Genomic DNA, 13,034 nt, shown 5'->3' with positions numbered 1-13,034 from the left:
TTATGCAATATGCAAAATGCATTTTCTTTCAGACTACTGGGGCAATTGTGAATGCCTCCCTTTAACAGGAAAAATAATCAAATTATGGGAATTTATATATATAATATAGAACAATATAGTATAAAATAGATTAAGTGAAAAACAACCAAAGATTCTTAAAGAACAAAACCATGTTTGTGCCCAGAGTTCATTTATAAGTCATCTTTATCCTCTTTTCTACATCCTATAATGCCACTTTACTTTCAGCAAGCTGCACACATGGCAGTCAGTGATGCCAGGAGAAAGACCTCTGGTATCTTTATTGGAATAAGCATGCCAGAAGATTGAAACTTCCATTTCAAGGTTCTGGCTGACTTGGTCCCATCGAAGCTATGCTAAAAATAATAATGCCAGTCGCTGTGCCCTTAAGGCATACTACTGCAAACACAGTGGAAGTACCAAAGCTACAATCTGTGTTTTTGAATAGATAGTCTGTTTACTTTTCATAGTGTCAAGTAGAAATAATGAGGTTAAGGCAGAAATAGTGTAAGGATGAATTCAAACAATATCTCGTCAGCTTAGCTGCAAAGAAATCATTGCAAGGGAAACAGCCCAGGTATGCATGTTAGACATGTAGCCATAAATTAAGAATCATATAGCTACAGGTTTTCTTAGACAGTTGTAGTCTAAAGGGATAAACATCAATTCTACTTTGATTGAACAGGCATTAAAAGACATGGTGTCATAATCCAAAGACATAGAAACAGTACAGCTACTTTTTGGGTACAGAGTTGAAACTTCTAGCTTGGGATTTCTTTAAAGGAGCATCACCAATTGGACTGCATAGCAGGGAGGCTACAAGAACTTTGCACAACTTTGTAAACCAACGAACTAGCTGAAGTATACAACTCCACCCCTAGCTCTTTCATCAGTTACTCATCCAAACAGAAAACAACCTATAAACCCCTCAGTTTAATCTACTGTCAGGACAGCAACAGTATTAGTGTTCTAAAGCTGAGCATACCAACAGTGATTATATTTGAAAATTTTGCTTTTATAGCCATTGAATTGTCGAGTAAAATGATTACAAAATGTAGACTTCTTTGTGCTTGGAAAGGAATTATTAAAAAGGCTACAATACTTCCAAGAAAAATCCAGTGTAAGCAAGGGATATATGATTTCATTTCCAGCATTAATCAAAACAACTGGGAAAATCTTCAGCTTGTTAATACTAGTATGTTTCATTAAGAAAGTTCTGCTCACCATCTGTAGGTTACAATACTGCCATAAGGCTGCTGAAATTTCAGATCAATCGGGTTATCAGGATCATTCAAATTAAAAAGAAAGAGAGTCTTCTTGCCGACCACTACACTTACCTGCCAATGAATGAAAAGAAGAATTAACTTGGTAAGAATGGCATCACTTTAAAACAAGGCCCTACATCTTCAGTAAAAGATGAGATTTAGGACTTTCGATAATCCTTGAGAATCCCATGGATCTGAATTCTGAATCTTTATTAACAGTGGAAGAGATTTTCAGGATATTCCCCTTGTAAGCCAGTGATTCACAGATCTAAATGCAAGCCCTGCAGAACACACATCTCAAATTCAAAACTTGTTCCCTACAGAAGCATTAAGTCAGCTCCACTTCCTCAGAGGAAAAGGCAACAGGTCACAGGGGGTTATCCTGTTGGACTACTCTCACTTGGAAGTACGTTGTGTTGTTTGATCCACTGAATTTTTATGTGGGAGGTTGAAGCCTAGCACAACACTGCTATCTCAAGTAACTTGCTGAGACTTCAAAGACAGAAAGACAATTCCAGAAGAAACAGCATGTTCAGTGTGTAATAGACATGCAATATTTATAGTTTGATATCAGTCTAGGTGAGTGCATTTTATTTGATGAATCCCATAGAGACGCTGGACTTCACAGTGGAAGACAAGTTGAACTTTGGTTGTTTTTTTAAAGATTATTTTTGTTACTAGAGTGTGCGTTATTGTCAGGCAAGAGTAAAACTCTCATTTTAGAAATAGCAAGGAGCAGCTTATTTCACCTTATTCTTTGACAAAGGTACTTTGAAGGGCTATTTCCAAATTTACTTTACATGATCTTCTGTTCCAGCTCTCCTTGTCTAAAAAGGAGACAATGGTTTACTCCTAAAATAAGAGCTGGAAGAATGAAATACAAAGCTAGTATTTTCAAACTGAGAAAAAAAGGCATATGTTGACCTAAACATCCATTAATCCAGAATTACAAACTCCAATTCTGACGTATAATTCCTAAAGTTACCCCAAATATAAAAAGTATGTTTTCTGCCTTTTAAAACAGTTTGCTTATAATTCCATTGCAGCTTAATGATGAAGTATTTAACAAACACTATTTCTTAAACTCTTCTAAGAAATTACAGGAATTATTTTATGTTGCAGAGCAAGAGGTTTACTCTAGTACTACTTATTTTGATCCAACTTGTAGGGTGTTTTTTTCTGATGTCACAACTAACAGCCTAGAAGTGATTGTTATAAAGCCAAGCCTCCTGGACAACAACAGGCATGTAGACAATAAATGCTATGTGGTTTAGAGCTGCTGACAGACCATCTAAGCACAAACAAGAACTACAGAGTTACAGAATGTTCCCTAACATTTTACAGCAAACTTGAGAGCTGTAACAAAAACCTGCAAAGCCTAGGCTATTGCATGACCCAGGAAGCAACAGAACAATTGAGGCTGAAGTCCTCAGTTCCTGCATTTTCAAAATATCTGTTAATTAAATTTTCCTAGGAAGCAGAAACCATTTCACTCCATGCAGAGAGGCAAAAAACTCTTACAGGTCGTTGTCAATGTAAACATGGAGAAAAAGTCTTTCTTGACACCTGTACTCCATAGATTAAATCTGTGAGAATTTAATTATGTTGTATAAGGGTATAGAACTGGACAAATTCTAACACAGTACCACCTTACTATTCATGGATTTTCTATATCTTGTCTTGGTATTTCATTGCTGATCATTTAATAATATGCTCTGCTAATAGTTATCATTACCCCATTTTTCTGTACTTCACCATTGACTGATCTGATGGACTTCAATTCTATCAAGAAAGATGAAGACAATGAAACCGTAGCCATTTAGACAGACACAGGATAATGCTCACACAAGAAGGCTGACACCAGGGCTTTTAGTTTCATAGATGCTCAGGTTTGCCTAAGATGAAAACTGAGAGCACAGTGATCTGTTCCCAAAAATGACAGCTGAAAATCTGTCTTCTGAAAGGCAGCACCTCTGCAATTTTGACAATCCTGCTCCAGTTCCATCTGCCACACTGAATATACTGTTCTATATTTATATTGTATGTATTTCTTTAAGTCCCTGCAAATGTCTCCATCTATTATGATAACTGCCACTGCAAAACTGCTCTGTTATCTGTAATATCGCTAACCACTGTGCTTTTCATGAACACATCCTTAACCAATAAAGGGGTATGGCTTTACTTTAAAGGAAAGTTTTGGAAAAGAAAAAAAAAAAAATCTTCAACACCAAATTTTAAGTTAAGGAAGAACAAATTGCTTCCTGGCCCATACTGGTTGCCAGCAGAAACCCTGAAACATCAGATTAACACTTTTTGCAGTATTTTGTATTGACTTCTTACTGTGCTTTCCCTGGTTGATATTCTTTCATCAGTCTTCATAACTGAGAACTGCATATCACTGGGATCTGAGCTCACTGAGGTCTGCAAGAAAGAAGTTCAGATTGAGAAATCAACAGTTAATGCAGCAAATACTGATGAGAAATAATTGCATTATTCCTGCCCTGTACATTTTAGTGTTAAGGATAGACAGAGTTGTTACTGCATTTAATACCAAAACTAAGAAAAAAATTGGGGAAAACATGACCTCAGTTTGGATCATAATGACATGTTATCACGGAATATACTCAAAAAATATCTAGGAAACAGAAATACAAATCCAAATAGAGAAGGAAAGATCCAGATGAGGAAGAAGACTTGCAAGACGATATTATACAGACAGTGCTAAATGAAGCAGCACAAACATGGTCACTCCAATGCAAATTCAAAGAAGGAAGACCAAGAATAAGGCATACAAGTTAAATATCTAACAATGCATTTTGATAGGGACATACCTGATCTGGTTTAGGCAGTGATAGCAATCTAGTTGCTTTTGTAGTCAATATGAGGTTATAAAACCTCATAAGCAAGCCTTGCTTAGGTCTCTGTTGTCTCAGCTACACTGCTTTTACTACCTAAGCCAGCTAGTTTAAAGCACAAACGTACCCTAACAAATTTATTAGGGTATTATTCTCCAGTTGTGATCTTCAGACACACAGATGGAAGCATATAAAATGAACTATGAAAGATTTGGTTTTTTGAAAATCTTGAGTGAAACACTGTTCATTAAAGTTAAAAAAGTTAATTATATTCATTTGTGTATTATGCAGCAACTGACATTGCTCAGAAGGACTGTGATGCATGTAAACAAACAGAAAGCTTGATTAGCTAATCTGAGTGTACCTGGAGGAAACACTGGAATCAGCCTCTCAATAATGCAGTGGAGGTCCAGTCTAGGAGTAATCCTTGCACATCAGAGGCGAGATCTTTGTTTAACCAATCTAAAGCAAAACCAACACTAAAAGTAGTTCCTAAAGACCTTATAAAAAAGTCATGTGAGAGCTGTCCTGCGCTGCTACTGGGGAAGTCAGCCTAAGACTGCACTCATAGGATTCTCTTGTAACAGATACAGATCAGGATCAAGGATGAGAGAAACATGTTTAGGCAGGACCACAGCAGAATTGCAGAGACTCTAATATAAATCACACTGCGTAATACAGAGGCTCAGATGTTTAGATACGCCCTCATCCTACATGAGGTTTCCCAAAGGCTCCTTGTCCTGGAAAGCAGCGGGACTGAAAAGGCATAAGCTCCTATAGGTCCCACCTTTCTTGGGAACCAGTAGTATTAATGTATGCCTTAAAATCAAATAGGGGTTACAAATACTACCTGTCTTATAGTATCCCCTTCCTGATTGCTTATAGTAATCATTTTGTCTTCACCGCCTAGAGCCAGAAGGTTTTCAGTACTCCAACAACCACAAGTAATCCGCTTAGTGTGCTTACCTGAAAAAGAAACAAACTTATACAACACAAATGAACACAACCACAAAAAAAATCTCAGATGGAAATATGCTCTATTTGGCCACTCAAACACAGATTGTCAGAATGTGAAACAACTTATTAGAGCAATTACAAATTCAAGAGTAATTAGAAAAAAAAAATAATCTTCTACTCCCAGATGGGAGTCTTTTGACCTTACGGGAACTTGCACAGCCCCTGTTCTTCCATTTCTTTGCATCAAATTTCTAGGGACTGTGCTATATCCTTAACCCTTCTGCCCAGAGGTACTCTAAGCAGGTAGGAAAAAGTAACAAGAACAACCACACAAATCCTTTTCAAGAAAGATAACACAAGTTTCCCATGAGGCAGTACCAGGTATGTGTGTATATATATTTTTAACTTACTATACTACACAAATAATCTGGTAAGTGCAACAAAACAAAGTGCAAGTTCAGTATGAGGACGTTTTTGACTTGCATGTTCATATACAGAACTAAAAAGGAATCTAAGTATATTAGCAAAGTTCCACTTTCACATGTGCAAGCTTAGTTTCAAACCAATGCATACCAAGAACAGGAATCTTGCGAGAAGTCTGACGGTTATATATAAGTAAGTTTCCCTTTGTTGTTCCAACAGCAAGTAAAGTCCCAGCTCGAGACCATAATAAGAAAGACATTGCATCTCTAAAATAAAGAAAAATTTTACTTTGTATCGTAGAGATTCTTTTCATGTGCTTACATATAAAAACATTTTGCATATTTGTTTTGAAGTTCTATGCAATCACACAGACCAAGCAAAATTTTTAAATTAAGCAAATGTTCTCTACAACAAGTATCAGAATTATTTAAGTGTGCATGAAATAGTAAAAGTAATAAAGGTAGGTGTGAGGTAATGTAATAAGACCTGTACAAATGGAAATGTGTCTGCAAACATCAACAGTCTTTGATGGAATCATGGGTAATTTGGACAATTATGCAGCTTTAAAAAACACTCAAAGATACCATGAAGGTATGTGAAATTTTCCAGTCACTTTCTGCATTGTTTTTTTGTCCTTCAATAATCCTATGAATTCAGCCAACTCCAAGTGAATAGGTTTAGTACTAGTCAATGTAGTGAGTTAGAAAGAACCATTTTAACTTGAAGTTTCAGATACACCGAGGCCTATTTTGGTGTATATTTAAGGGTACATTGCTAAATATTATACATCACATTTAAAAAAGAAAAGCCTCTTAAGCAAAACAATTTTAATCAGAATTTTCTAATTAGTGCAGTTATTCCCATCAATGCCTTTCCCATCTTTTTAAATTTTACTGTAAGCATGCAATAGCAATTTGAAACAGATTTCAGATATTGACACATAAAATGACCTCCAATATATATTTGGAGGGTTTTGTTTGTGCTTTTCTAATTTCAAAAAGAGGAGGATACCAGAAAAGCATGGTTATCACAGCTTTTATATGTCTTAGTGCTTATTCTGCTTAAGCAATCACATTGTGACACAAGAAGGATTAGGCACTTAAATTGATATATACTGTTCTAGCGAGACTGCCTCCAGTAAGCAATTTCCCTCAGATATTAGAGAGAAAGATCGTGAAGGAACTGCAATAACTGCATACTCCATTCCGATAAGTACCTTCTATGCTCTTTTTTGCTTGCATACTGGCAAGTTACTCTTTCCCCCCCAAATATTTGTTCGCACATGAAAAGGAGGTACAATATGGTCTATTCCTTCACACAATATAACATATATATACATCTTCACAAATTGCTTCAATTACATAAATAGCTATAATTTAAAATTGACCTATTAAAAACCCCCAACCCCCTACTTGGAAAAACATTAAAAAAAAAATTTAACGTCAAAGTTCATGTATTCCACCAGAAAAGAAGATTATAAACAATAATCATTATAATATCTGTGCTAAAAAAGGCATATTGTTGATAATATGTAATAACTAATAATGACAAAAATGTAATGACTAAGAAATAACTCACTAATCCACAATTACCTAAACAAGATGCCTATACAATGCTACATATAATTGATTAGTCAGTAGGAAGAAGTAATCACTTTAAATTTCTCATTTGTATGTACAATCATTTACTTGTTTTGAAACTATTTTCTAACGTGTGACTTAACATTCTACCAACAATCTTCAAAACATAACTTCATTAAATCACGTATAGGTTAAGTCACTGTGTATTTTGTGTAAAGTGACAATTCTTTTACTCTTTCAGGAGTGGAATAACTTGTATAGAAGTTATTTATTGTTTCAGTACAGTTTAAGTTCAGTTTCAACGTACACATATAGGATACCAGGCTGTAACATATGGAAATATCTCATAATCAAGTATCCAATATTCCAAATCAATTTTATAAAGCACAAGTGTACATGTTAATCGAAATATGGAATACTTCCATATTCCAGACATGGGGTTTTCAACATAAATCAGGGAAAAAACCCACCTTTATGGAAACCAACATAACCCCCACCCCTCAGTTCTTCCAGCTGAACTGAATTTTTTTGATTTAATGGATAAACCACTCCCATTTTGGTATCTTTTACTACTTAAAAAAAAACAACAAAAAACACAACAACAAAACACCCCCAAAACCCCCAAAACATACACAAAGGAAATTTAGAAATGAAGAGTTAAATCAGAAGGAGTGTTTGTCTCAACTCAAGTAAATAAAATAGCAGCAGTATCCAAAATTAGCTGTTTCTCTGCTCAGGTGAGTGCCCTAACAAACATGGGTCAGATTTGTTTCCACACTCTTTTCTACAGACAGAATGTTTATGTAGAGGGCAATAGTTTAGTAGAATAAATTCAAAGAAGCTAAAAGTTTAATTGTTAAACCAAGCTTATTTGTGAACCCAATGTCTGACTGTTATGTAGGCCTCAGGAGAGTTTTAAGTCTGTGGCCAAATTCAGAAAGGTAGGGATTTGAACCTTAGAGTAGGATAACCTCAGATATCTCCTCCCATCCTAAACCAGTCTGCTTTGTGAATAACATTTTAGTCCCTTTATAAATCTAAGGGGAAAAAATCCTAGCACCACTTAAATCACTTCCCTTACTTTTAAGCTCCTTTTCACTTGTGCGAAGTACTTCGGAGAAAGTGTAGCTGGTGCAGATACACAAAAAATTCACCCATCCTTGTTGCTACCACAGAGTGAAAATATTGAAGAGAAGCTCTCTGGAGACTTTGGCATTGTTGGCAATTAAAAAAGAAACAAATCCCCTACCAACCCCCAAACTCCCACCCACAACAAACACTTCAAAACCAGCAAATCTTACCAAAAAGAATTTAGCAACAAACTGTAGCATGTTAGTTTAACAGTGTATGTGCTATGAAGACTCCAATAATAAGATGATCTTTGCAGTATTATCCTCCACATCAACAAGTCACAGTGGTCCAAGCCTTCAAATACACGCTTTAAAAAAAGTGTTCTTACCTCATGCCACTGTCTACTTGGCTTGTTTTGTTTGTGTTCGCATCCCACAGAATTATGGCACTAGATTTGTCTGTGATTATTGCTAAAGTATCTCCATCCTTATCCCAGTCCATAGCAACACAGTTACTAAAGAAAAAAAACAAACTTTCACTAATAATGTGAAAATACGCTTATAATTGTACAGAAACAGCCAGAATTATTTAGCTGAAGTCCCAGTCCTTGCTTTCTCCTCCCAAGCAAACCCATGACAGATCGTGTAAAGTGTACTTTTACAGCAACCACACCCTTACTCCAATCTCATCGAAATGACAGAGGCTGAAAGGAAGGTCATAAAAAAGAGACGGCTACCTACATTGTAGTACTTGAAACACTGCCACCTTGATTTTCAAGAGACAGTGAAAATCTCCTGTAAGGAAGCTATTCAGTGTTGGGATTATTATTCTCATAGTTCAACAAGCATAGTGAACTTGGACAAGAAACCTACGCAGAAACAGGGAAAAACCTCTACTTGCAAATAGTTCCCAGAATGAAGAGGACAGCAGACTTACCCACAGGTCTCTAGTGAATTGGAAACAGTGCTGTTTACAACACATTTAAAGCATCATATACTGCAGACTAAGAACCTATGCTGTCTGACACTGCTCTTTTCTTTCTAGATAAGTTGATAGTTTCAGGTTAAAAAGGTATCTCTGAAAAATTTCACTCTCATTACCACTCAAATGAAAACTCCTAATGCAAGCAATTTCATATGTGTCCTACTGAAACATACATTGCTGTAAACTAATTCAGTAAGCCTTCAGTTCCAGTTTCCCCTCTCTTTTTAAAACCTTAGCAATTTATTCTAGCAAATAAGTATGGTCTGTTCCCAAAACATGCCCATGAATAATTAACAGCCAATCAGAACATCAGGAATAACAAGGACAAAAAGAAAAAAATAGGGAAAAACACAGACTGATAACTAGTAAACAAAACAAATTCTATCAACATAATGGTAAGAAGATGCTTATAACATCAACTATTACAGTAGAGAATATTTGACATTCTGAACTCCATTCTTACACAAGGAGAGGTCTAGCAGTTAACAATTGCAGTTGGTTAACAGTTAGCCAGCAAACGAAGAAGCAAAGTTTGGCCTGAGGGGGAGAACCTCCACATAAGCACACTTGTTTCTGTTTAAACGGTATATCGCAAAAATTGAATTTTATTCTAATAGTAATAATTAGAGAGAATTTATTCTTCAATCACAGCGAAAGGTTGGAAATAAGAATTCAAAAGAACTACCTAATCTAGGTAGATGATTTGCCGGGGGGGGCGGGGCTCAAAAAGTCAGTACTATTCAAACTACCACAAGCAGATGTTAATTATGTCAACAAGCCTTTAGGATATGTGGTGGTTATACAAATTTTTTCTCCTCTCTGCCTTGCCCTGAGAACACATCATTTTAAAACTGGTTTATATGTTACATGTTTCCCTGAAGGAAAGGGTCATGTCTGTGCATTAATAAGGTAGTACTATCAGTGTCCATCAGTAAGGCAAACTCCCCTTCACACCACCCTCACCAGCCCACCACAGTAGAGGATCCCCAGTCCAACAAAAGCTTTTCTCAGAGTTCACCACTGATTCCACACAGCTTTCCTCAGTTTTGGCAGTTTGCTGGAGAGAATGAGCATTTATCATACATTGTGCAAAACACAGCACAGAATGAGCTGGGCCATGGATACTACCAAGCGAAAGACACTGACATAGCCAGCCCACATTATGAATGGCAGCTAACCAGAACAGGATTTTGAAACGAGACAGCAAGATGCAATGGTCAGTAAGATACAAGTGAGTCTGGTAAAGACAATGAGAAATGCATCTCTTGGTTTGGTGCAAGGTGGCAACTACCATGAACTGCAAAAAAAATGTATTTCTAAAATGGGGAGCTAAGTGATTTTGGCTCATATCTACCAACGATACAGGGATATGTAAGTGACATTCTAGAAATTAAAGTCAGACTTGTAGATTAGAGGATTCAGATTTAAAGCCTTAGTGGGAGTTTTGCCTTGACTAAGGGCTCTACCTTAATCAAAATGCATCAGGTTGTTAGAAATAAAATAAAAAAATCACGAATTTGCGTGAATACTTAAGCTAAGAGCAGGTAAAATACTAAAAAGAAATGAGGAGTACGCAAATGAAACTACTGCTGCATCAGGTAGTAATGGTGCCCAATAAAAGTAGATTTATAGAACAAAATGGTACGATGACCTGATGTCACAGTGTTTACACCTAGGGAAGTTTCCTCTGGGCCACATCTAGGCTGCTCCTATGGACTGATTGCCTTTTAGCAGTTAGACTGCATCTTCCACACCACTATTTAAATTTCGCCTGAAAGGAATCCAGTTCATACGCTCCACCATCACTCTCTGATGTGAACCAAATTGTGATAAGCAAGAAAAACAGCGAGATTCACTTCAGAAGTACACTCTCTATCTAAAGTAAAAATGCCAATGCATACATTATGCCAGCGACATAAGCAAAAGCACTAAACCAAAAGGGTATCTTTCCTCAGTAAGGCTATGATAACAAACTGCTAAAAAACTGACAGTAGCAAGAATACGGTCACAATCAGCATGACACCGATATATTGTCTAAAACCTCATTATGTTCTCTTTTAATATGATAGAGCTTTTTCTAACATTTTAATGAAGTAGATTGAGCTTATTACTAATAAGGAGTGCTTCAGGTAGAAGAATATATTTTTTTTACTATCCTTGACAGCTTACTATGAGTTCAGCTTTTGCTGTCACAGATCCCATACATGCTCAACAGTTTGTCTTCTTTTCCAGGTATGTTCATCAGAGATGGTATCTCCTCCTACGTAAGTTCTCACATTGTATAAGCACCTGACCAGAAGAGAAACGATTTTAAAGAAAACAACAAAGAGAATAATTTAAACCCATCTTAGTACCTACCCTGGTAAGCTGATTTCATTTCTCTTCTGACCATGACGATCAAAAATTTTCACAGCACGATCACCTCTAAAAAAGATTCAACATATAGAATAATTCCCTTTCTTCATCAGTGATTTCTATGGACAAATGCAATAAATATTTGTAATCTTACCCTGTTACAGCAAGGAAATTTCCCAAAGTTTTCTGCCAAGCAAACTGCACAGGTGAACCAGACCAAGCTTTTTCTAGTAGACTGAATACTTGCTGGGAGACAAAAAAAAAAAAAAGTGGGAAATAACATATCTTAAAGTTATAAGCATATAACAATAAAGAACTTCCTAACGTGTTAACAACTATGAGTACTGTGGATGAAAAAAACCCAACCCTCAAACACAAATTCTGGGTGATTCTAATGCACCAAAGTACCAAAATTCCACAGAAAAGTCTTTTGGTTTGTCCTGAAAAATCTGAAATTTCCAGTGCTGGGTGTCTGTATTGAGAACCACTGTGACTCTGTCATGACCATTATTTTTTCTCTTACAGAGGCACTGGAATAAAAAAAACTGCATGAGACTCTCCCCTTCACGTCCAAAGACGAGAATGTTTAGTTCTCTAACTTTCAAGGAAAAATCTGGGACCAGAAAGCAGAAGGCTTAACACCTACAGTTTTAAAGACATGTAACTATTTTGTCCTCTCTGAATTGTTGGGTCTTGAAGGCCAAGACCTCAAAGCTACTCAACCGTAAAAAGAGATTCAGACTTCCCACTAGGAAAAGTTTCTCAAATTCCTTTTCCTTGTGGACTACCTACAAAGATTTTTCTACAACTTAGGTGTAAGATAAAGCCCACAACTTTCACAGCATGCTATCGGGACTTTTCCCCTCCCACACCATCAGCTAAACACCAACATCTGGTGCCCACCAAACACCTGGCAGGCTTACTCAATTCTTTGCCAAAGGTCCCCCATCCCTTCTCTTGGGTGAATGTGAACTGAGGCATTCTTCACGCTGAATTTGCATTTTACTCACAAAAAGCGTAAAATTATGAGCACCACATACCATAAGCACAAAGAACATCACACAACCATGTTTGATGTTGAAAAAAAATTTAATAAAACCTGTAACAAACCAACGATCAAGAAAATCATTATGGGAGCGCAGGCAAGCTCCAGCTCTTCATGCTCTCGCTGTACAGTAACGCAGAAACTTAAAAGCCCCTAAGGGGTTCGAGTAGGAAACTTTCCTGCTGGCCCCATCGTTTAACCGCTGCCCGAGGAGGGTTTCTCGCACCCCCGCCAGGCCCAGCGACACGGCGGCGGCGGCAGACGTTACGGGGGCAACGGCTTCGGGCGGCACGGGCAACTGCCGCGGGAAGAACCAGCCCTGCCGGAGCCGGAGCCTGCCGCGGCCCGTTCCCGGGAGCCAGGGGCAGGGCGGACGGCGAGAGCGGCCTTGGCTCCCCTGAGGAAGCCCCGGTCCGCGGCGTCAGGCTCCCGCTCGCTGGAGGCCAGCACGAGCGGGCGGTTCCCGCCGCGCCCCGCTCCC

General features: G+C 37.5%; 1 protein-coding gene across 1 annotated transcript in view; it reads right to left on the bottom strand.

The window, feature by feature from the left end:
* WDR19 (WD repeat domain 19) overlaps positions 1–13,034 on the bottom strand; it is a 47,004-nt gene that overhangs the window by 33,787 nt on the left and 183 nt on the right. Inside the window, exons 2-9 of the mRNA XM_010574540.1 lie at positions 12,729–12,950; positions 11,663–11,754; positions 11,512–11,577; positions 8,558–8,683; positions 5,669–5,784; positions 4,989–5,104; positions 3,624–3,704; positions 1,243–1,355 (exon numbers count right to left, since the gene is read on the bottom strand). Of these exons, the coding sequence (XP_010572842.1) occupies positions 1,243–1,355; positions 3,624–3,704; positions 4,989–5,104; positions 5,669–5,784; positions 8,558–8,683; positions 11,512–11,577; positions 11,663–11,754; positions 12,729–12,950 (932 nt within the window). The remainder of the gene's footprint in view (positions 1–1,242; positions 1,356–3,623; positions 3,705–4,988; positions 5,105–5,668; positions 5,785–8,557; positions 8,684–11,511; positions 11,578–11,662; positions 11,755–12,728; positions 12,951–13,034) is intronic.

This window comes from Haliaeetus leucocephalus, unplaced genomic scaffold (assembly GCF_000737465.1).
Source record: "Haliaeetus leucocephalus isolate CR32 unplaced genomic scaffold, Haliaeetus_leucocephalus-4.0 Scaffold439, whole genome shotgun sequence".
NCBI classification, from domain to species: Eukaryota; Metazoa; Chordata; class Aves; order Accipitriformes; family Accipitridae; genus Haliaeetus; species Haliaeetus leucocephalus.
Note: the sequence above shows the minus strand (reverse complement) of the source record. Positions and strands in the feature narration are given on the sequence as shown.